The 24,774-nt window shown below is 43.3% G+C and overlaps 2 protein-coding genes across 3 annotated transcripts; one reads left to right on the top strand and one right to left on the bottom strand.

The window, feature by feature from the left end:
• Positions 1-2,594: 2,594 nt before the first annotated feature.
• On the bottom strand, positions 2,595-23,757 carry pi4kab (phosphatidylinositol 4-kinase, catalytic, alpha b). Of its 2 annotated transcripts, XM_068760601.1 has the most exons (54): positions 23,644-23,757; positions 23,410-23,503; positions 23,066-23,154; positions 22,918-22,990; positions 22,562-22,824; positions 22,369-22,435; positions 22,102-22,250; positions 21,941-22,006; positions 21,746-21,842; positions 21,427-21,618; positions 21,238-21,338; positions 21,036-21,165; positions 20,497-20,626; positions 20,314-20,409; positions 20,020-20,203; positions 19,447-19,550; positions 19,046-19,214; positions 18,905-18,955; positions 15,650-15,758; positions 15,315-15,451; positions 15,077-15,210; positions 14,885-14,967; positions 14,730-14,800; positions 14,497-14,621; positions 14,316-14,397; positions 14,100-14,183; positions 13,747-13,836; positions 13,114-13,233; positions 12,521-12,535; positions 12,293-12,385; positions 12,032-12,188; positions 11,804-11,931; positions 11,535-11,693; positions 11,166-11,317; positions 10,961-11,068; positions 10,488-10,615; positions 9,996-10,154; positions 9,833-9,912; positions 9,503-9,702; positions 9,000-9,090; positions 8,106-8,273; positions 7,248-7,301; positions 7,017-7,137; positions 6,803-6,932; positions 6,163-6,306; positions 6,005-6,075; positions 5,820-5,923; positions 5,607-5,711; positions 5,363-5,488; positions 5,130-5,250; positions 4,039-4,198; positions 3,861-3,950; positions 3,687-3,770; positions 2,595-3,597 (listed from the first exon to the last, which is right to left on the bottom strand). In XM_068760601.1, exons 1-54 carry the CDS (start codon positions 23,740-23,742, stop codon positions 3,546-3,548), a joined length of 6,189 nt encoding a protein of 2,062 aa, XP_068616702.1. In that variant the 5' UTR covers positions 23,743-23,757; the 3' UTR covers positions 2,595-3,545. The 2 variants fall into 2 exon arrangements, with proteins under 2 accessions (XP_068616702.1, XP_068616700.1); XM_068760599.1 differs by lacking the exon at positions 12,521-12,535.
• On the top strand, positions 16,346-18,408 carry serpind1 (serpin peptidase inhibitor, clade D (heparin cofactor), member 1). Its single transcript, XM_068738584.1, has 6 exons — positions 16,346-16,605; positions 16,691-17,334; positions 17,424-17,572; positions 17,660-17,784; positions 17,911-18,055; positions 18,217-18,408. The coding sequence occupies exons 1-6, from the start codon at positions 16,346-16,348 to the stop codon at positions 18,406-18,408; spliced, it is 1,515 nt and encodes a 504-aa protein (XP_068594685.1).
• Positions 23,758-24,774: the final 1,017 nt, after the last annotated feature.

Below are 24,774 nucleotides of genomic sequence, written 5' to 3'. Positions count from 1 at the left end.
TATTCAGGGCACGGCAGCCATTCCTGATTAGCTCCAGCATCCCATCAATAGGCCTGACTGTCTGCGCTGGCCTTTGGACAAATAGCCCTTTCTACTCAACTTGACTTCATACGGCTTTAATGGCTGAACAGCTCAGAGAAGAGTTGATTATTGTGCAGCACGTGGCTGGGCCAGTCTGAGAAGCATAAACGTGTCACAAGACACCCAGCATTTTAGCACATGTGACGAAGAGCCACAATATGTTTGCAGAAAGATTGAGAGAGAGAAAAGCCAGAAGGGGGTTCAGTCGGATTCAGCCAATCACAGGAGTCCCTGCATGCTCTAATGCAAACAGATACACCTCAGCGTGGACATGGTGGATCATCACCAGAATGCATCGATAAATCGGATACGTAGATTTCTCCAGCACCGCCACTGACCCCACCCAATGACAGACACACACCACCCCATTAGCACACGCATGACTAATTACTGGTCTCATTGAAAAAATAGTTTCTCATGAGAGATGGGCGGCAACAGAGTTAATGATTTATGAACCAATCCCCCGCTTTAAAGTTTCATATTGTCATTGACTAACAGTTTAGTTGTTCTGTCCACACACACACACACACAACTATCTTTAAGTTGAAACTCCGTGTGAAGCTACATTGATACGATCAGTTCACCTGCTGGACCACTGGGAGTAGCCACGGCAGTCAGTGATCTATACCTCATCAAAAATACATCAAGGTCTTTCCCCTCAGGAAATCTGTATGCACCGAAATATGAACCAAGTAGAGTGTTAGCCATAGACAACCGCCCTTCACTGGACCTTCATTAAACATCTGCCGTGGGAACGAGCAGCAGGTAGAAGCTTGTAGTGCAGTCATACGATCTCTGCCTGTGTCCATCGCATTCTCGTTGTTTGGCCTCAAGCGCATTGGCTCGCAGGACCATCACTCTCTTCTGCTCAAGCAGACACACTCATACTTATCTTATATGCATTTTAATTACCTTTGCTATTTAATAAATAAAAGGTTTGCTTTTTGTTGTTGTTGTATTTTTTGATAAAATGTACAGACTGCAAACTTTTGCCATAGCTTAGCGTTCCCACCAATGGGTCCTTTCTCTCCATACATTGATTTTCCATTCGCATGCAAAACTAACATTAGAGCCTTTCACCAAGAAAACGCACACATATAGAACCCCGATCCATTCGTGACTTTTGTCTCTTTTTTGCTGGTCGGATTTGCCATAAAATGTAAACATTTGTTCAAGTCCCAGAAACCTACGACGAATAGAAGCTTCAGGCAAACGCGTCTAGAATGTAAATAGCTGCAGTCGGACGGGTTAAGTCAGATTTACAGATCTATGCCAAACATGCACTCTTAAAAAATCCAACCCTCGTACGAACGTCAAGCAGTCTTTGCGTTATCCTGTGGGCAGTGAACCGATCATACTTCTTTGAGATTTTAAATGTACAGACTTTTGAATGCAACACATAACGCTACCATGTGCTGCTGTACAAATGTTTAACACAACTATGACCCTGCCAATCTGCCAACCTTTGTTCCAGGCTCCTTCCTGCAGCGATGCGTTGAGCATCACTCGCTTTGCCATGGACATGATAGTGTCGTGTCTCAAACTGCACGTCAGGTTTGTGTTCCGCAGCAGCAGAAACAGGCATGCACATGTTCCACTCCATTTAGTCATGCTGCTGTCAGAGGGTGAGCTCTTCAAACGCAGAGTCACTCACCGGCACCAGGAAAATGCTTGGAGGCCCATTTAAACCTGCTCTCATTCCCTGGCTGGGACTCAGATTGACAGCTGTGATGTCAGAGGTCTGCTTCAGGTGTCGCTGCTGGCTTCACGACCTGGAATACTTGCTTTTGATTCACTTTCACACTCGTAATGCATTTTTGGAATCAACGACAACCTGCACACTATAATAATAAACACGTTTAGAGGGGTCATCTGCTGCCCCCTGGTGGATGTCAGTATTAAGTACAATATACACACACTGGATGGGATATTACCATACACGAGTTTGCTGGCAGGCCTTTTCTAACCTGATAGAGACGTGTATTTCACAAGAAGGTGGATCATGATCAGAAACTAATGGGATCCATAAGTACAAGCCAAATGCCAAATGATTACGGCTACAGGCCTTCCAGTGTGGTTTTTGATAAGACATGATTGAATTAAAGGTAACCGTCAGAGGTTTGAGCTCTGATTAGTGCTATTCTTCTTTGTCCATTTCATTCTTATTATAATGTGAAAACATAATTAATTAATGCTGAAGCTGATCAAAACTAAGCATTTAAGATTGGGCGATGCTTTCCTCTTCAAAGTGTTTTAGTCCAGAAGCCTCATTCTTTACATAAGAGTAGAAAAGAAAAAGAAACGGCACTCAACCCCACCTCCCCCAAGGCCAAACAGCCCCCTTTCATTCAATCAGCCTCTAGCTGATAAGTGTGAGTGACAAAGAAGTTACCCAAAAAGAAACCTTTGGCTCCAATGTACTGCCCTGAAGCAGGTATTTAGATTACAGTCAAATATGAGTGTTCAATAAGAATGACATGGTCGTTTTAATAGTGTTAAAGAGAAACCACCGGGAAAATGATGATTTAATGACGTTTACAGATTTTTATTTGATTCATGTCTTGTTGATTTTCTTTCAAAAGGCATGAAGATAGAAAAGACAGAAATGGGTAATGAATATAAATATATAAAGAGATATATTATCTTTACAGTCAGTAACATCACACAGAGGCTTAAGCTATGAGGCACAGCACTTTGGATTACTAAAATAAGTCTGACCAAAAGCCACGTAGGACACAGGCTGCATGGTAGCTACCACGTTCCTTCATGCAGCGCTCGACATTCAAGCTGTCTTACCTTGTTTTATAAACAATAGAACATCTTTTTTACAAATATTCAACAACTTCCTTCTACCGTTGGCTATGCAAAAAAAAAAATCATACTAAGCCCCACCGTTTCCCCGAACCCGTGTGCAGTGTCTTCCCAGATATACCTACAAATACCCCAAAATACAAAGTAGCCCACGTCTTTTACAATCAATCACTAACGTTGATTACAAAATGAGTACCATGCTACAAGGTCAAACAAATCGGACTAATCCATTAGAAGAGGAGCACAGTAGTACAGTCAAGTACAAAGTGACAGAATAGGCCACATTGGTCAGAACCGGTCTATTTCAGCTGCTTGGAGTAAAATCAGACGGTTAAAAGAGCCACAGTCACCAACATCACGAGTCTGATTAAATAGCTACTGAGCATGCAGATTGTAAAGCCTTTTCTCTCAGCGCTCAGGAGCCAAGATGCTCGAGCAATATTTTCATAACGGCCAATAATAACAACAAAGATGTCAACAAAGAAGAAGAAATTAAGTAAAAGAGAAAATGGTGCGAGGGGAACTGAACAGCAAGAGCAAACACAAAGAACGACATCCACCGATATCAACGCAAATATGGAGCCACAGTCGAACATCTACGAAGTCGAACACGCAACCTCACGCATCGTACATCGGCCAGTATGCCTAGAAGTCTAGTATGGGATCTGATTCTGGTAATACTGGATGATGTCATAGGTTCTACTCCTGTAAGACAGAAAACACACATGCGAGTTTTGTAGAAAGACATTACAAAGAAGTTGAAGTGCTTTTTTATTTTTATTTTTGGTACTGACCTGTTGCTTAGGAAGCAGTTCTGGATAATTTTGATGATGAAGGAAGCTGCATCTTTCTCACTCAAACCAGGATTGAACCGCTGCCTAAATGTGGAAAAAGAGTCAAAGCGACACAGCAAATTACAATCAAAGCGCTTGTTGCCTCAGAGGACACATACAGACACATGCACTCACTTGAGCAACTTGATGGTCTGTCCTCTGAAGCAGGGCAGCCCAGTGTCAAGCATGAGCGTAACCAAGGAGACCACTCCATCCATGTAGGGCCTGATAAACAAGACAGACATATTTTTTAGTTGTTAGTTTAGCGGCCATTTTCATGGAGCGTCGAACATCTGCTTGGGCGCATGCTCACCGGACTGCCAGGTATCCCCTCACACACATCTCCATGAACCATTTGAACGGTGTCGCCTCCATCTTCCCGCCCATGATCATCACCATCTCATCGGTCAGCTTGATGTCCGGCTCCCAGCCGAGGTTCCCGCCAGGAGAATTTTCAAATATGAATCCGAAGTCTGGAAACACAAACAGCACAGATCAGGATTTCTGAGTGAACGTTGTGCATCGCTGCTTTCCAGGCTTCATCAGACCAGCCTCGTAAAAGAAATCTTAGTCTATCAGAGATGCATCGCCATTGAAAGAAACCAAAACAAACATCAGTTAAACAGAAACATTAAACCAAACTTGAATTATTTACACAACAAGCACTTTATATATCTACACTTTCAAATCAGATTCACTTGAATCTATGGACAAAACACTTGATTTTTTTGAATCAATGTACTGTGTGTGTATATTATCTTAACATATGATCTTTAGTAGTCAAAAAGGAAGGAAAAAGTCCTTTAGTTGTCATGATATTGGTAAAATGTTAATAAAAGGCCCAATCTCACAAAGAACGAGAAAAAAACCACATCATGATTACAACATGTTTGGATCAGCTGCTAAATCTAATAATCGTAATTCTTCCCCAAAACCAGATCCAGCCCTAAAAAGGTTTATTGAAATCAGAAGAAAACTTTTCTTTCAGGCCGTTTCACAAACATGGCTGATCACATAATCACTCGGAGGCTTCGGTGCCAGAGGGTCACATTGATGATATTGCTCAAAGTTTGGATGCGGTTTGAGAATTTTGTACAAAATATTTTCAAAAGTTTAGTAGAGGAAGTTATTTTTTCAGATTTTTGAAAAGATCATCCTCTCTCCCACGTAGCCATTCGGTTTTAACCGTGTTAATGAAATTCTCAAGTCAGCTCGACATGAACCATTGTCAAGATCGTTGACAATGCAATAAATGTACAGCTTATGCAGGCAGAGTCTTAAAGAGTTGTTGGAAGATAATAAAGGAAAAAAAATACTTAACTCAGTTTGAACACTGTTAAATCTGGAATGACCTTAAATTCACAAGAGCATTGATTCCACTTCATAAACGAACAAGATACACACCGATGTGGATGAGGTGCCCCTGGCTGTCCAGCATGATGTTACCATTGTGTCTGTCTTTTATCTGCAGCATGAAGAGCAGCAAGCTGTAAGCCGCCATACTGCGGATGAAGTTGTACCGCGCCTGAAAGGAGAGACTACCAAATTAAAATGTTTGATGTGCATGCATGGTGAGAAATATGGTGCGAACCAGGTGAGCATGAGAGCTGCACAAGGCGGACACGTTACGCATTTACCTTTTGGAACGCCAGAGTGGATTCATCTCCATACTGGTTCCTGAAGTAGTCGTACATCCCAAAGTCCGTCTGTCGGCCCAGCTGGTCCCGAGACTTGCAGTCCGGAATGCACTCGATGACGCCACACTGTGATGGAGCGAGAATTTTCATGGCAGGTGTCATCATAACAGTGGAAAGCAGGCCTTGAACTTTCAGAGAATCCTGTTGAGACATGAATTAGATGAATAGTTTGGCGTGAACTTACTCCGGGAGCTGTGGCCACCACCCTGTATGGAAACACGTAGAGATCCAGGCCCACCAGCTGGAAAATGTTTTTAAACAGGCTGATGATCTGAAGAGCCAACATGTCCTGTAGAACGAGGTAGAAATGGAAACGCAAATATGATGACATCGACTGGAAAGAAGATATGAATTCATAGGAGAGTTTGGTAGAAGCAATGGAAGGAGAAACCGAGACCTGTCTGCAGTCATCTCCAACTTTAAAAATGGCTGCCTGCCAGCAGATCCTCTTCACTTCCTCTTCATTCTTGTCATCTACTGAATCTGAGCGACACAGCAGGCCTGAGGGGAGGATGTCACGTTACACCATCTAAACATGACAGCTTGAGAATATCATTTAGGTGCGTTCAACATCAGTGATACCTTCTTTTTCCAGTTCACAGACTCCACACCGTTTAACTTTGAACTTTGCCAGGTAGGGAGCTTTGGCAGCACTAATCAGACACACAAAGAGTAACCTGAAATGGTGTTTGTGAATTGATTTCTCTTGGCGGTTACAAGTGTAGAAAACTGAAATCCACCTCTGCATGGGGTTCCCAGACTTGTAGTCTATATCCAAAACTATGGCCTCTGGGTTACTGGGAAGATAGCAGCCCGGTTGGACTTTGATCTGCGACAAGGCTTCCAGACAGGCCCTCTTCCTCTCCTCCCCTTTGGGAAAAGGCCTGATGAAGACAAACAAAAACAATTTGAACATAAAGAGATTCTGCACCTCTGTGATTGCGTTTACTGGGAATATTGTGCATGGGTATCCCCTGAACAACATCAGACCACGGTGACAGTTGTCCCTGCTGTAAGTCACAGAGGGGAATTAGTGGGGTGGAAAGTAATAGAGACAAGGACCCAGAGCATTTAAAGTGCTACCCTTGACAGCTGCAATTAGTGCTATAATGAGGGCTGATGGGAATTTTGCCTCGAGGGTATAGGGTGGCAAAACACTGTGCAAGAGCCAGACATAATGGGGACTGTTAGATGATGACTCATCAGCTGCAGAGTGTACACTCGGGTAAACATGCAATCAGCTGTGCAGCACACACACCGTCTTCCAGACCGGTGCACAATCAGAGTGACGTTACAGCAATCAAGGGGCCCAGAGGACCACTGAGGTTTGAGGAAAAGACGCTGCATGCTAAAACCAAAGCCGAAACGATGAACTCGTACTTGATAGTGGCCGATACGTTGGTGATCTTGTTGAAGAATTCAAATTCTCTCTGGTAGAAATCTTTAGCAGGGCCGGAGAGAGAGCCGGTGATCTCCTCCACCATCTCCTCCAACAGCTCACCTATGTCAGCTGCACAGAGAAACGAGCACACTATCCTACCGCTGTTCCTTCAGGTGCTGCTTCACAAACAGAACGCGACGAGCGACATCTCACGGTCTTTCTGGCTTCCCTCCTCGCACAGGAATATGTTGGTCTTCATGTTCCAGATGAACTGATGAGCCAAAAGTTGAGACTTTTGAGCGGCCCACAGGATGTACTTTCTCACGTAACCCATCTGTTCCGGTTTGTCGGAAAAGAGAAAGATGATGACAGATTTCATAATAATAATAATGAAGATATGTGTGCTCCAAATTCCTTCCCTTAGTCATGAATTCTGACACTAACCTTGTCATAGCGAAGCGCTTGGACGATCTGAGGGATGTAAAACAGAATGGCATCCTAGAAATAGTGTAAAAAAAAATCATTCATTAAGTCTGAATAATAGATCACAGGACATCCAAATCCATTCCAGAGGGAACAGAAAATATTGACCTAAAGGTGTGATGCTGTTGAGTCTTGACTTTAATGTGGGAGACTAGACTTTTTCTTTTTTGTTTTTTTTTAGTGGCTGTGATAAATAAAAAGGCAGAATTTGCTTTTGGGGTCGCATAAAATCTTGAACCTTTTATACTCTGTTTTGGCATGGTGGTATGTTTACGTATATGAATCACCTTGCTCACAGCACATCAATATTCAATTACAACCCTGTATCATGATGAATGTAGTCTTCACTGACAGTCTCTGGCTGTGTCTGACACTTCAGCTCCTACTGAGAGTTTGTTCCCCACTAAAGGGACACTGCAAAGATTTCAGCGCTCCCCTCAGATGTGCTGACATTTGTAAATCTTAAATTATAAGCTTTGGTTTAGTTACTTTATTTCCTTTTATGCTATTTTTAATAAAGTTTTTTTTTAAATTTACTCTTATTTGAAGAAAGTAAGCGTCCTTTTAATTTAACATCCGAGTTGTGAATCTTTTCTTTTATTTAAACATTAGGCATTTATAATGTTGTTTTCTTTAACACCACAGGTGAAAGTTCCTCGTTTGCTGTATTCTTTCAGTAATTTCAGGCAATTACGACTTTGCCTCCTTTTTTTCAAACTGAGCAGAAATTGTAATTTTATAATCCACCCTGAAAAAATAACGTGAATTTTCTTTCACAAGGAGGAAAAACAAATGTACGTGGCATAAATATGACCGTACAGGAGGAAAGGAACGGAGCACTTTGACCCCGTACTGGGCAGTGAGTGGGTGAGGAGGGTACAATGAGGAGAAGTAGGAGAGCCCAGTTGGAGGATCTGCTGGTGCCCAGCAAAGGATGTGACTCAGCTCTGGAGAGTCAGCATCGATCGTGTGCCACGTCACCAGGAACTGCAGGGAAACAAAAAACAGAAGACAGTTACCGTACCCAACTTAGATCCTATACGATTCTATCAGCCTGAATCAAATGGCCCATTCCTCTTAGTTAAATATGGCAGCAAAGTCTCAAAGTACTAACTGGCCCCAAGAGGAAGCTGTGTTTGTAGTCGCTAAAGTGACTGGAAGGTGTCAGGGAGAATTTTCCACTCGATTATGATGGCCTTCAGGGGAAGCAGTGCTGTGCTTCCCTGCTTCTTTTTCAGACACATATAAGGCTCATTAAGAGCTCAGTCATGCACGATTAAACGAAGAGGACCAGAAGACGCTGGAGGGAACTAGGACTCATTAAGGGCAGCAATGCTTCCCAGCTGAGAAAATAATGTGGCCACTTGACAGAAAACAGAACACTTTTTCCATTTGTACAACTTTTGTGGCAACTAAACATTAAGCAATGGAAACTTCAAAATTCACAAGCCAAAATATTTTCTTTCTTTCTGTCATAATTTTAAAATGCTTTGAAAATGAGTGAAGAGGAATCAAGGCAACCTCAGCATTTTCTGCCAAACGCTGCAGATTCCTGCCTATTAAGGAAAAAAGAGCACAGATGAATCCTCAATTAAATACAAAATTAGGCCGAGGAAATATTTAAATCACTCTAGATCTTCAGAGTCAGTCATGTAAAATATAAAAACAGAATGGAAAGACAATAATTTGTATTGGGCAGGAGGGGGGCCTCACCTTGACCGCTTCTGGAACATCACACACGGCAGCTGGATCCATCCGCACCAGCCGCGTCACCTCGGAGACAATGGCCTCTGTGTTTTTAAATCTGGAAAAAAAAAAAAAAAACAGAATTTTAAACTGGAGAAGTCCTATTGATAACAGTCTGTTCAAAACACTGCCGCTGTATACGTTCGTATATATTGTATTATTAATGGATTAAGATCACAACATGAAACACGATAAGAAAGAGGCATTACAGCCAATTAAACTGAAACGTTGCAGTGATTTTCATTGAGCTTGAAGTAGTGTGAGATGTGGTCACAAGTGTGTGTTGGAGTACGGGCAACATTCAAAGCACTGGCTCAGCAAAACATTGAACAAAATTAAACAAGCTCATGTGTGAAGTTTTAAAACCCCGTATACATAACTTCCTGCACAAGGCTATCTATTGCAGTGAGAATGAAATGACAATTCTATCACTATATATCAGATAATTATATGTTTGTTTCTCTGTGCACCTCGCAGGAAGTTGCAGGGCAAGGTAAGGCGCGATACTCCAAGCCAGGTTGATATTGTCCTTCCACTGCTTCTCTGTCAGACTGATGTATTTGGACCTCCAGTTAGCGATGCTGGTCTCCACCGATTGCTCTGTAGCTATAGCGAGCTCCTGAGTGGACAGCGGGTTGTACCATATGGTCAGCCTCTCAATCTCACTGGCCTAGAGAGAGAGAGAGACGCACAAGAAACAGACGCACATTCATCATTACTGGATGCTAAAGTGTCAAAAAAAAAATGTTGAAATGAAACACTTTGATGACATTTTCTGAAGGTCAAGAAAATAATAATACCAGTAAAGCCAGTAAAAGAGTTCTGCGTTTCATATAGTACTTGTGCAGCTGAGATCCTCGGTTGCTTTTTTTAGATAATCCTGAAAGAGGATAGCAGAAATAAATGAAGAGCGGCTTCAAGCAGACGAGTTCATCCACATTTGATATCTCGAGCGTGTTTTACCTGATTTCTTGGATATGGTAGACATCCCAGAGGACAGCGGGTAGGTGTTGATCCATCCCTGGGCCGCCTGCTGCCTCTGGCCAACAGCTGCATCCAGATTGCTGCGACTATCTGCCACCGTCATTACAGACAGGCTGTTCACTGACATGTCCTGGGGATCTACACAGAAAGAAACATTGTCCACCCATCCCATGAATAATTTTAAATTTATCAGGAGCATCTGAAATTTTGAAAATAATCATATTTCAGTTTATCTTTTGGACTCAATCCACAGTTCTGACTACCTTCACCTTCAGAAAAAAGACAGTATATCCAGCAGATGTGTTTGGTTAACGGTAAAATATCAAATAACTTTCCTGCAGAGTTCACATTCACAGCTCGAGTTAACAGATTATAAGATTCCTGTCAGAAATGATGAATACACAGATGACCTGCCAAGCTGTGTGAAGTCCCCAATTCTGTTCTCAGGAAACCTCCGTATGAAAGCCGTACCTGGAGGAACCAGCTGGCTGGCAGCCAGATACTTCTTGTCAGACTGCAGACTGGCGTAGAACTTGATTATTATACTGATGTCTTCTCTCAGTCTCTTATCAGTCTGAGTGGGAAATTTGGGAGTGACGCTAAACAAAGAAAGAAAGTAAAGAAGTCAGTGCAGGCATGGGCAAACTACGGCCCGTTGGGATTTATAATCCGGCCCGCCAAACTTGCCCAAATTATATCATTAAATTAAATTTCACTATAATTAGACCTCATTCATTTTTCCTTTTCCCTGTACTGCTACCTGTAAAAGGCCAAATCATTTCATGTAATGGATTTTATATGTCATTTATATTAGCTCACACAAACATCCATCTGTTCCAGGCCCGGCCCCTCTGTACAATTTTAGAACCCATTGTGGCCCCCGAGTTAATGTGGCCCCCGAGTTAATGGAATTAAGTAAGCAAGTTTTCTTCTTGGCCAAAAACCTGAAATAGTCAAAAGCCGTGGAATAGATCTTCTCTCTGAGCACATTCCTTATGGTGGCATTTGTCACAACATCAGCATGCAGGAGGGTCAGACCCAGAGTCAGCAGTCTGAAAAAAAGTTTTAAAAAAAAGTGTTTATTGTTTTAAAATTATCACTACAACATTTCATATTAAAAACAATTAATTTAATGTTGGGACACGCCACCTGAATCTTGGTCCAATGGCAGCAACGTGTCGGTTCAGGCTGCTTTTGGGCCCTCCAACACTCAGAGACAGAGATCGCTGCAAAATGGCAGTGAAAATCTCCACCTGGTCAGCGCTGCTGTACTTAGCAATCTCAAACCTCTGCACCAGAAACTGAGGAACACAAAGAAGGAATGAGGAGAATCTGCAACTCCAAAGTAGTTAGATAAAATGGATTTCATGAATGAAAAAGGGACATATACATTCACAATGAAGAGATTTGAAAAATAACATGTCCCTTTGGGGGAGCGTCACAGCCCCATAGATTGAAGTGGATACTGAAGTTAACACTATTATTGTTGGTTTGTGTTCACGTCTGTGTGCCCCTGACCTCTATCCAGAGGAAGTGGGGGATGACGTCCGGCGGACAGGGTGCAGGTTGACTCTCCTCTGAGACAGCCAGAGGGCCGACCTCGACCTTAGTCTCCGAAAACAAACCCATCTTCAGCTCCACCGTCATCTGCCACGCTCCTGCCATCTCACGCAATAACTAGGGATGCGAAAAAGAGAAGCGGAGAATGAATCTGTTCTGCGATATATCGCTCACCAAGAAATGCATTCATTTAGTAAACTATTCCTCTGATTTGCAGATACGCATACCGGCACTTCAACGCCGTTGTGTGCAGCCAGGAGCCATTCCCAGCAGGCGATGGTGGTTTCCATGCCGTGTTCTGTAAACATCTTAAGAGGAGACCAACAAAGATGGTGCAGGAGCAGAGGATCGCAGTCTGAAAACATGCAGTGACCATAAATGAATGTCAGCAACAACAACAGCCACCATTTCTGAAAGACAATAAATATATATTCAGATGATGCATAGCTGCTCACTTTTCATGGTTATGAGAAGGGCGGCCATCTTGAACATGGATTGGGTGAAGGCCTCTGGGTCTTTACTGTCCAGAGCAGCAGTCATCTGATGGGTCATCAGCTCGGTGAGGTCGGACTGGCTGTGAGTCGCCTGCGAGAACTGGATCATACCAGCCACCTGGGCAGGACGGGGAATTGATGAATCATACTATCGGCAGAAAGTCTCAGAAAGTCTCAGAAAGTCTCAGAAAGCCTCCTCGTTGCCGTTTAATTAACAATCACCTCTCCTGTGTAGCGATTACGCAGATTCAGTGACGCCATGAAGTTGGAGTAGTCCTTCTTCACACATGCTGGGATCTCTATCAGCTGGGTGGTCTTGTGAAAAACACAGTTTATGGTTTACATAAGGCAACAGAACAACAAGCTAGTTGTGCATCTGGGCTGTAGCACTGCTGACTATACTGATGGTGTAATGAAACCGTTCTCTGCGCGTTCAATGCTCAAACCAACCTGAGGGAAAGCAGCCTGTGGTTGGCCACAGGGTAGAGGATAGCACCAGTATTACCAGTTAGTCAAATGGGCAACCAGTCATTCAATCCACCCGTCCATAGCAGGTAAGTAACCAGGTAGCCAGCAAATCGGTAAACCAGCCAAGCAACCACGTAGGCAGTTCGGTGCAGTTTAATAAAGACAAAATACAACAAATGGAGCAAATGAAAAAGACAGAAAGAGCAGAAGGCAAGCACAGAACACACAGCATGGACGGGTAAGCACACACAAGACAAACGCACTGTAAACAATTAGATCCCAAATGTTTAGCGCTATAGTATACATACAGAATGACACATGTACTGTATGTGCTGCGTGTCAACAAAGACTGTCAAAGTGGCTAAATCTTACATTTGTTAACTTAGAAGTCATTAATGCAGGACAAATATTAATGAGCATCAGATAAATGTTCAAAGAATGTAATTAAAGGCTTGAGGCATTCTCAGTGCTACAAAAAAAAAAGATATATTAAAGGCCAAAAAGGCTGTTGTGGTGTTTGACGGTGTGTCTCTAAGCAACAATAAGCTGTTGGAAAGGTTTGCCTGTGAACTCACGCCTAGTGTTGTGCTCTGCCTGTTGTAGCCGGCGAAGTGCAGGATGCTCTCTGTGGCCATGGCCAGGCCGGTGTGCTGCGACAGTCCTGACAGCCAGTTCTGGTGCTTGTTCAAGTACTCCTGTAGGAGGTGCAACACACAGGCGAGTCAGAGTAAAATAGACAAAAACTAAAACGGAGAAAAAAAAGAGAAAGAAGAGTGCAGCGACTCAACAAGGATCCCAAGACGCTATTTGAGGTACAACAGCTGAATTTCACCAAAGTTACGTTATGATTTATCTGACAGTGTGTTGTGGTTCATCTTACTAATGTAAGAAGAGGTAACGTATCTCCACTCTGCTGAAACATAAAAGTACATCGTCGACTTACGACCACAATTGGTTCCGAGTGTTTTGTCGTAAATCGGCCCATGTTAAATTACGGTTAGTATATTATGCATGATTCTCTAAATGAGGAGCAGAAAGAGACAATTTCCTCTTGGTAGACATCGTGGGTGGGATGTCAGAAACGGTCGTACACTCGATTCGGTCGCTCACTTTCCGGTATGTCGTTAAAAAGAAATGTGGTAAACAGACAAAAATAAACAACAGAGCAGTGCGGTCGTAAATCGACCTGTCCCTGTAAATAAAATCACCTGTAGGTGGGATTTTGTGACTGAAGGGGCCCACTTCATCGCCTCTTTGAGGATCTCTCCACAGCGGGCAGCAAAGTCCTTCACTATGCTCTACAAAGAGAAATGGAATACCAGGATCTGGTTATTTATTTAATACTAGTAAACAATGTCAATAAAATGCATCCTTGCACTATATCTTGAGACTAAGTAGAAACAGAAAAGATACACACAGCTATCTATCACCAAAAAATGTAGGAGGCTATTTAAACCATGGACCAATTCAAGATGACCTGCTGTCGAGGCCTCAAATGGCTTTAACAACAACACTGTGCTGCCCTCTAGAGGTGATACGTGTAATTACAGTTGACGCTCACCTCTCGGGCCTCATAGGTGTCAGGGACAGTGATGCTGTAAGGGGTGTCAGGAATGTCATAGTATGGCTGGTCCTTATGGATGTCCTGAATCAACACAGAAAACATTTTTCAAAACTGAAACCCCTATTGTTGCACAAATCTAAACTCCAACGCTGTCCAAACAATGTCTAAACGCTGCATCGGTGTTATGTTCACGAGTTCTACACTGACACTTACAGCACTTAGTGAGAGAGAGAGTGTCTGCAAGATGTCCAACATGGTCTTCAGCACACGGCCGCTCCAGAGCAGATGAGGGAATCTGGTAGAGGTGAAACATTTCAAATCTAGGATTCACACTGCTACTGTATTATGACACGAGAATGTTGGCAGACACATTTCTTGAGCCGTTTACACTCACGACTCAGCTAAACCAGAGAGGTATTTGTCTGCCACTCTACGGATCCTCTTATGCGTGTGATTGAAGTTGACAAGTAAAAATTGGGCATGGCGCTCCAATTCCTCTTCATGCTCTTTGGTCTTAGGCTAAAAAATCAGAAATATATTTAGAATAATATTCACTGAAAAATAAGATAAACAATCAAGGTTTTTGAAATTATTATTATTATTTTTTAAAGAAACTACACTAGCTACCTTTTCAGCCATCATCTGGAGGAAGACATCAAACACCTTATCTCCAACACAAATAATGCACTGCATCATTCCTGTGGCGATAAATCATGAGAATTTGAGAAAATAAATGACAGAAGATGAGTAAAGGGATGCCCAAACATCTGAGAAGCTCTCACCAGACTTGTCTTTCTGGATGGCTTTGTCTTCAAAGTATCGAAACATGACCTGGAACCTGTCAGGATCGTTGGACCGCAGCATTCTGGAAGAGCACAAGAGAGATATTGATTACAAAGTTTAACAGTCATGACAGAATGGGAAAAAGAAAACCTAATGGTGTAAGCCAGAAATGTAAGTGTAATTGAGCTGACCTCATATATTCTAGTCTGTAGACTGACAGCAGGTATGTGCACATGGCAAAGTCTAGCTTGTTGATGAGGGCAGAAACTTCGGGAGGCGGGTCGAGGAGGTTGCTTATAGTTGCCCGCAACTCATTCAATTCAGCCTGAATGACAGAAAAGGAGAATTTATCAGATACGCTCGTGTTTCTGTTTTCGGCTTATTAACTACATTACTGCAAAACAAAACTGTAGACTGGGAACGCTATACCGGCGTGACTGTATCGTTCTTCAGGGCGGAGTTGTACTGCAGTTCAGAGCGAAGAGGTTCTCCACTCGGAAATGTGAGGAGAGGAGATTTGGTGGCAATCTCACAAACACCTTCATACCACTCATCTGGCCAAAGCCCTGGAAGGAAATCTATTATCCATACAGGTCATAGCCAAGTTCTAGAACATCCGCATTAACCTGGGAAAATTTTGGTTTGTTTGTGGAAACTATTGCCCTAAAAATAAAATCGTTGAGGAATCATTTAAATATCAGCTCCAGCTTGATGTGACACGGACTGTCCATCAAACACGTCCTATTGCTGAAGTCCTTGCTCACCCGATCCTTCCACAGCGAAGCCCATGACCACAGAGTACAACCAGAAGTCCCTGAACAGCTTCTGGAGACGGGGCTTGGCCTCTTTGATTGGTGGAAGCCGGCGGGTCAACTGTGAGTGAGGAAAAATAGCGAGAAATAGGGTAGAAAATGCAAAGACAATGAAACTGCATTGCAAAATTGATCAAATTCTGTTAAAAGCTACACAAAAGAATGGGGGGGGAGCAAATCTTATGAGTTATGTCGCACAACAAATAAAAACAAACACATAAAATGTGTTGCAAAATAATTCCTTTCTCACTGCTCATCCTTAAATAGTGAATTAACACAAAATCTTCTGAGTAGATGAGCTGACTTGTGAAGAGTTAAAGATTTGAGTCAGTCACTGAACTTTTAGTTCTGTTTGATCTGGTCTATTTGTTCAGGAGGAGCCCACATCAAAGTTCACTTTTGTATTCAATTTTCTGCTCTTAGTCCCACAAACAGATGCAAAACAACACTTCCTGCCAGCACACAGGGAAGGTAAGACAATCTACAGACCAGCACTGCTGTTTAGTCAACTTTAAATAAAGGTATTCTATTTTCAGTCGGTGAAGACTACCGATTTCTTTATTGACCTATTGATTAGTATAAATCCTTCTGCTGGAATCGTATGATGCTTTGCTACATCCACCCATTCCTTCTTCTTTGGCCTGCAGGATGTGGGTCATCGCTGTCATTTACGTGGCCTGTATTCTGGCCAGTCCATCCCTGGCCGGGATCAAGGACCTCAGCTCACACTTCAGTGACTCTAACCCAGACCCCAGAGGTCTTGAAGAGGGGGCAGTGGATATTGAGAACATACCCTTGGAGTTCCACAAAGAAAACACGGTTACTAATGACCTTATTTTTGATGGCTTTGAGGATGAAGATTATATTGATTTCGATAAGATCCTGGCTGCAGGCAGCGACGACTACGTGTGAGTATGAACTCTTTTTACTCCTGGTTACTTATTTACCTGTGAACCATTTGAAGTGCTCGACAGCACCTGTGATATCTTTCAGTGAAGGGGACGAGATAGATGAGATTGCCACACCAGCGCCAGATATCGACATCTTCGCTGCACCCTCTGACCCAAAGATTCGCCGTGCCAGACTTCTGCAGCTGTTCCACGGACGCACTCGCCTTCAACGCATCAACATTGTCAACGCCCATTTCGGTTTCAACCTCTATCGAAGTCTGCGTAACGACGTCAACCAGACCGACAACATCCTGTTGGCGCCTGCTGGGATCTCCATCGCTATGGGCATGATGTCTTTGGGAGCAGGTCCGGGAACCCGTGATCAGATCTACGGGGCTTTGGGATTCGCCGAGTTCGTCAATGCCAGCCATCACTACAACAACGACACCGTGCACAAGCTCTTCAGGAAGTTGACACACAGGCTCTTCAGGAGGAACTTCGGTTACACTCTGCGCTCTGTGAACGATGTCTACGTAAAGAAAGACGTGCCTGTGAAAGACGCGTTCCGCACGGAGACGAAGGCGTACTATTTCGCAGAGCCGCAGTCGGTGGACTTCAGGGACGCTAACTTTTTGGACAAAGCCAACCGTCGCATCCTAAAGCTGACCAAAGGGCTGATCAGGGATCCTCTTAACAGTGTCAACCCAGATACGACGTTGATGCTGCTCAACTACCTGTACTTCAAAGGTGAGTGCAGACAGAGGCGCGCTGTCCTCCACCTAACATCAGATAATCTCGGAATATATAATCCAGAGCTCATTTGTTTTCATGACCAGGAACATGGGAACAGAAATTCCCCAAAGACATGACTTACTATCGCAACTTCAGAGTTAATGAAAGGACAAATGTCAGAGTGCCCATGATGACCAACAAGGGGAACTATCTGGCTGCTGCAGACCACGAGTTAGACTGTGACATCTTACAGGTGAGTATACCCTCGCACTGATGTGGGATTTACACTATTTATAGCTACGTTGCTGATTGATAACCAAATACCTCTTCTTATTTTCAGCTCCCGTACACGGGACAAATTAGCATGCTCATTGCTCTGCCGAGAAAGATCACTGGCATGAGGACCCTGGAGCAGGACATCTCTCCCACCGTCGTCAACAAGTGGCTCAAAAATATGACAAACAGGTCAGCAGCCCAAAAAACTAAAACTAAATATAAATAATAATACGTTCTAAAGTTCTTCAATGGGGAGCTCCTTTAGAGTTGATTTTAAAGAAGTCCAATGACCGGTTTTTGGATGCCACTCCCCAGGACCCGAGAAGTGGTGATCCCTCGCTTCAAGCTGGAGCAGAACTACAACTTGATTGAAAATCTGAAGGAGATGGGCCTCACTGATTTGTTCCAGGAGAGAGGAGATTTCTCTGAAATGACTTCTGAAAAAGTCGTCATGAATCGGGTGAGTAAAACTGAATCCTGTTTCTACCACGAGATGGCCAAGCAAGGACATAAAATAAGGTGTTTCGGTTATTCCGTCATTTGCAAGGAAACCTTATTAACTTCAAAACAATAATCACTCTAAGCTATTTCTAATGTAGCTCCTCTAATCTCCCTCCCCAGTTGAAGCACCAGGGAACCATCACTGTGAACGAGGAGGGGACAGAGGCTGCTGCGCTGACCCAAGTGGGCTTCATGCCCCTCTCCTCTCAGATCCGCTTCACCGTGGACCGGCCCTTCCTCTTCCTGATCTACGAGCACCGCACAGATTGCCTTGTGTTCATGGGCCGGGTGTCCAATCCTTTACAGAGCTAAAGTTGACCAAACAGCTAAAGTGATCTGTAAACGTTCCCTGTTCCTCTCCTACTAAAAGAGAATAAGCTACAGCGCTCTTAGTGTTGTTAGTACAAATCTGCATGCATCAAGTAATGACTCTGAATGTGTATGTCAGGATGGGGGGGGGGTCTCTATATTACGATTTATAAGGGAGCGCTCTGAACAAAAACGTTCAAAAATCCCAATAGCAATAAATTACATTTAATTATTACTTCACTGTATTTTTCAGCATATCTGAATACACTGAAAGAAACATTCACATTATTAATGCAGCACATTTAAGAACATCTAGGTTGTACGATAGTAACATCATTGAGCAGTGATCTGGTGACACGGACATGCTGCAGCAAGCAGGTCAATATTTGCTAGTCGAGTTAAATGCTAACTAACCACTCAGATTCACACACGTAGATCATTTCACTGCGTAGGTGGGCAGCATTATCCAAAGACGAGCAATTGGTGCACAAATACTCACCACAGCAATTACTGGAATTAGGACTCCGAGATTTCCAGCGCTACTGGATGACTATGGGAAATAAAGAGTTTTAACTAATCACCAACATTCTTCCCGTGCGTTTCATGTTTCATGCTTATGTGTTGCATTTAAGGGACGCACCTTCAGCGCTGGTCCCTTGTCAGAGGCCCTCTCACTGGCTCTCTTTCCTTCGAGGCCCAATTGGACAAACAGCTCTAAGAGGTTCACCATCAGTTCGTCTTCCAGCTGCTCCCCCTGCAGGTTGGCGGCAATGTTGGCCAAAGCGTTGATCACTGCCAGAGAGCAGTGTCTGGGAGGGGAAAGAAAGGATTTGATTCATCGGCTATAACAAAACAAGAAAATCCCAATCAAGAGAAATACATTTCCACCTTCTTCTGACTACATTTCCTTCTTCTACAGCATTTGACCTTTCCCGTAAAATGCCCGTGTGACGCTACACGTCATGTCTGGTCGACAGGTTTGTACATTTTTTGCGTCTCAGACAGTACTGCTGTGTGACCAGCATGCCATCAGATGCTGACCTGTAGCCTTGATCTCTGTAATCTTTGGTAGCCGAGTAGACCACTGAGCTGGCTTTCACACTGATCTGCTGGAACAGGTTCCACACCTCCTGGTAGATGTATTGCTTCAAATAGAAAGAGAGATGGGGCGAGAGTGAGTGAGCAAATACAAACAACTTAAACTACAAATAACATTACCAAGACTAGAAAAGCACTCGGGGAGCGCAGACCTCCGCCGAGCAGCTCATTCCACTCCTAATTGGATTTACACCATTCACATGTTGATCTGGATCATCATCAAAAGGTCCTAAATTGTTCTTGGTATCTTTATACACCAACCATGAAAAGTAAAAGTGATGTGTGTTTTAACTGATTTTTGAATCCGTAAATTGAGTTTTCAATGTTAAAATGTAATATTTTTTCCTGATTCCATTCTGGATCCGATCAGGATTAAATTCGGTGGTGAGATAGAGCCCCCCACCCTACATGACTTTGTCAAAGTCCATAAATATCAGTCAATAATCCACCGAGATATTGGTGATAAATGTGTGAAATAACGGGGTCAAGGTGTCGCTGGTGCATCTTTGAACTGACATTTCCTGTGATAACCATGCAGCCCAGCTGGTCGATGATGAGCACGTCCAGCTGTGATGGCGGTTGACAGAACTTCTGCTGAAGGATTTGTAGGATGTGCTCCATGACTTTAGGAGTGTCTCTCAAGGCCACAGCAATGTGGCCCAGTGCCCGAATGGTGTGATCTGGGATCAGGTGGGCCTCCCTGGCAGATAGACAACTTTTATTTTTGGACTGGATGTTCATCTTTGTTGCAGATTAAAAATATATACATAGCACAGCAGAGCTTTTATTCCTACCAGACATGCTGCTTACTTGTCATTTTCCTGTGAAATATATAGACGGTTGGAAAGACTGGCCAGAAAAGCCTCCACAATCACCTGGTCCATGGTCAGACCAGCTTTCAGACACCTGAGAGATGAAGTGTAAGAAAAAATAAATCAATATGAGATTAAAACTCTTTTCTAATAACCGTTGCTCCAGTTGTTTGTGTCTGACCTGCATATGTTGTCGATGGAAATGTCTCGGAGCTGCTCGTACATGGACGGCTGGTCTTTCCTGCCTGACAGGAGGTTGAAGGTCGACTGAGAATACTCATTGGTCACATTTATCCTGATTTCCCCTGTGCCTTAAAGAAAAGTAGTGATAATAAGACAAAGACGAATACACACAATTAAAAGCAATGTGATCATAATTCAAAAACAACTATTACCATAAAAATGTTACCTTTTTATAAATAAATAAAAAAAAGCAGCAAAACTATGACATTTCCATAAACTGTAGAGGACAACGCAGATCAATCTGTAACCGTAAGTCCACTGTCAATTGTGTGCATTGAACTGATTCAAACGTCAACACTGTAATTCAACATGGTTATATCAGCACTGTTGTCCTTTGGCTCTGATCATCTGTGCTGTATTTTGGATGAAAATCTTCCTGATGGGCATTTTTACAGAAATGTTACACTTTTGTTTGTGTAATACATCAAATAGTAACACTTGTGTTTTGCACAGTTAGAAAAAAGAAAATAGGCATACCTGTGATGTACTGGCTATGATACTTGTAGAGTTTTATAAGCACAGGTGAAGGAACCACCAAGAAATCTCTGAGAGAGGTTGTGGCTGAGTGAGCAACGACTGGAAACCTCTCACACAGACGACCCAAGCCCTGAAAAACAGACCGCCGTGAGCGTTCGGCCCCTAAAACACCCTAACTAAGTCTAGCTTGCTATTCTTTTACCTGCAGGCAACAGATGAGGAGGGGCATGTGAGCAATGATGACTTTGCTGGACGTTTTTGACTGCAGTTTCTCTGATAATTTGGTGCACAAATTCTCAGCTCCTGAAAATAAACAACAGGAAGTAAGTTTGATGCAACCGTCGCACATAAGCCAACATCCCATTGATTGTAATTGACACTGATTGATTACCTTGCTCATCTTTGACGGCCCACACCATGAGGTCCACACAGGCAGCGTTGGCTTGGCAACGAAGCCTGAGGGGGCTCTGTTCCCCCGACAACCCCCCCGTGTCATGAAGTACTCTCTGCAGCTCTGACTGACTGCTGCTAAACTGTTCCAGCACAAAGTCGTGTACTTCCCGTACAAATGCCGGCTGCAAGGCTAAGAAAAATAAAGACAAAAGTTCATAACATTTGATAAAGTCGTCATTTAATTCAAAAGCCACACAGTCCTGGGATTAGAATGTGCGGCTTTATGCACGATAAACAGGCTATTTATGATGCTTTACCTTTCATGTAGTATAATGTGTCCCGCAGCATTTTGAATACACACACATAGAGAGGGTCACTGAAGGCTTTATAGCAGAGGTTGATTCCAGGATTTGACTTAAAAGGAAAACAGAATAACAAACAGCAAAGACACAGTAGATCAACTTTAAATCTAAAACTTACAATTTGTGTACAGACAGGTATGACAGAGTTACCTCCGCAACTTCCGTCATAGTGGCGTCAAGTGTTTTCAAAAAAGCATCTGAAACAAACTTCTTCACCTGTAAAATAAAAAATATGCACAGCCCAGGGTAAAGATGTAATATCATGCAAGCATACAGGATGGAGACATCAGAGGCGGTGGGAACGGCTCTACCATGCCAAGGAGCTGTCGGAGCAGCTCAACGGGCACCTCCACCTCATTTTCACCCACTCCCAAGAAGAGAGGAGACACTGAGAAGCTGGAGCTGACCGTAGAGAAATAGTAGTCTGGATCTACTGTGCTGCTGTCTGGGAGGTATGCACCTAGCATGAAGGAGAGCAGAGGTCAGATAAAGCTGGACTACATATGACTGGCTCCATGAAGTGAAACCACATTTGCACAGGCAGCCATAAAGTTAATCAAAAACATTCTATGTCTTACCCTCAAAGTAATGTGGGCCTGGGGCTGTGGGAGAGCAGGGCGAGTGGCCCCCAGGGTCTGTGCAGACCTGCAAGTCGGCACAAGAGAGATTTATCTAATTACTTGTAAAACAAAGAAATTAAACCATTAATAATAAAAATAAATTTAAATATGCGAATATTGGAACCACTACTTGTGTGACACACACACACACCTGCGCAGACGGATCCAGGTTTGTTCCAGTGTTTCTGCGCAGGCTGTCACTCTGGCACACTGTAAGCAGAGATGATGGCATGATCGAGCGAAAATCATTGAAGGACCTTCGCCGCACTCCTTCCGTTTCTTCTGTGACGTAGTGCGCCTGGGGCGAGTCTTTAGGGAACAGCTTCGACAGCAGGGCCTCATCCGTGTGGCTGTAGCGTCCAAACGCACGGGTCATCCCGAGCAGGCTGGGGACAATATGTCTGCACAGGTACGCTACAGGAACGAAAGCATCTATGAAGCTTTTTGAAGGACTTGAATTACACCATTTGTTTTCAGTGTCAAGTGTGTGTGTGTGTGTGTGTGTACCTTTGTCTTGATTATCAGGTGTTTGGCACATTTCCTGTAAAGCTTGCATAACCTCCATCACAGTGTTCAAGATCTGGAATGGCAATAATAGAAGATTATAATTTAACATATCATGATATTTTATTTTATCGCCGTGTCTTAGTCTCACCTCTTGTCGGGACTCTCGATCCCTCTGCGCCACATCTGCCAGAAGAGTAACTAGACAGAAACTGAAGTTTTCTGCAACTGGGAGGAATTCTAAACAGCAGAGATCGACATGAACAGAAATGACAAATAGAAAATTGTGCAGCAGATTTGACACACACAAAAAGCTGAAAACATCACAAAGTGAATACTGTCAAATGTGGAATGGACAAATAAATAGAAACTATTATGCATTTCATTTTTTTTTAAAACAATAAGAATATCAATAAATATTACTGCAGTACTGGAACAAGAAAATAGAGGCCATTGTGAAATCCAAAGGCCCCAGTATACAAGGATTGCTCCTACCCTTTCCTTTCTTTCCGGAGCTCTCCTCGATCCATTGGACCCGTGGCAGCCCTCGCAACAGGCTCAGTAAGTAGGAAACAAGCATGTTTTTGTGCTGCCGGAGTAAAGCAAATCATTACGCACCACAAACATCCGCATATGTTAGGCAGAGTTACTTTTGCACAATCAATAATGACCATGTAGGTGATGTATTAAAAAGGCTTCATAGCGGGATATCTTATGATCACATCCCACCTGCAAACCAGATTCCACCAGAAACACGGCCAGCGCAATTACTGCATCTCTGCGACGCACATCCAGAGTGAACACACCCCGAACTTCCACCGGACACATACATCGTAGTTTCTGGACCTGAATGAGAAAAGAGCAATCAAAATGCAGCAACTAATTATAAATACACGCAACGACATCTAACCTTTGGAATTACTGTAGGAAAATGTCAATAATATCAGACCCCTGCTGAGTAACTACTTTTAAAACACACTGGTCTTTCATTTAGCTACCTAATTTTGTTGCGTGTTAAATATTTTTCTACTCTGCATCCTGTTTCTTGTTTCCACCATTGTGCATCCACTGACTGTAACATCTTGATGATTTATGCTCCTGACGACAGAAGCTCAAAACGTAAACATTTGATAACTCACATGCTCTGTGACGCAATATATTCATTACCAGTATATTGACGAATGTGCCATCACATGATCCTCTCTATTGTATCTGATGTATGCAGTTTGACTTGCGTTAATACAGAGCAGTCTAAGGAGCGCCTCTCGCTCTTCAACATGCAAACCCGTTTAACTGCAATGGTGATCAATGCTGACTACAGAGGCTGCAATAAAAACTAAAAAAAGCGCCGCAAGAAGCGAACCCAATTCCTTTCCGCACAGCTGGAGATAAGGCTGCTGGAGAAAAGAAGATAATGCCACAGTGACGCGTCCACAACACAATGCAGGGTTAGCTTGGCTGTCAAGCGCCCGTTTAACATTGTGCGGAAGCAGAGCTTCTTGCTTGCCATTACTTTGCGCAGCTAATTCGCGCGTTTTTCTCTCGTCGTTTTATTGCCCTCCTCACCTTCTCGGCTGGTGCGGGACGTTGAGCCGCTAAAGAGCGCGCCAGGGACAGGACTGTGTTGAAGTAAAAACCCCTCGATCCACCTCCCGACACGAACATGTTTACCCCAACGTCAAACGAGCAGAGGCAGCGAGCGAAGCCGCAGTACGGCAACAGGGCAGGGACAATCCTACAACTACAAATGCAGTTAATTAAAGGCCAGGCAGAGACTATTGAATGACAGCGGCAGGTTAAATAAATCAATCTATCGATAACTGTTAGATTTATTCCGAGACGTCTTGCTTTTCTTTTCTT

Source organism: Brachionichthys hirsutus, chromosome 4 (genome assembly GCF_040956055.1).
Source record: "Brachionichthys hirsutus isolate HB-005 chromosome 4, CSIRO-AGI_Bhir_v1, whole genome shotgun sequence".
Taxonomy (NCBI): domain Eukaryota; kingdom Metazoa; phylum Chordata; class Actinopteri; order Lophiiformes; family Brachionichthyidae; genus Brachionichthys; species Brachionichthys hirsutus.
This window is presented reverse-complemented; position numbering and strand designations above follow the sequence as displayed.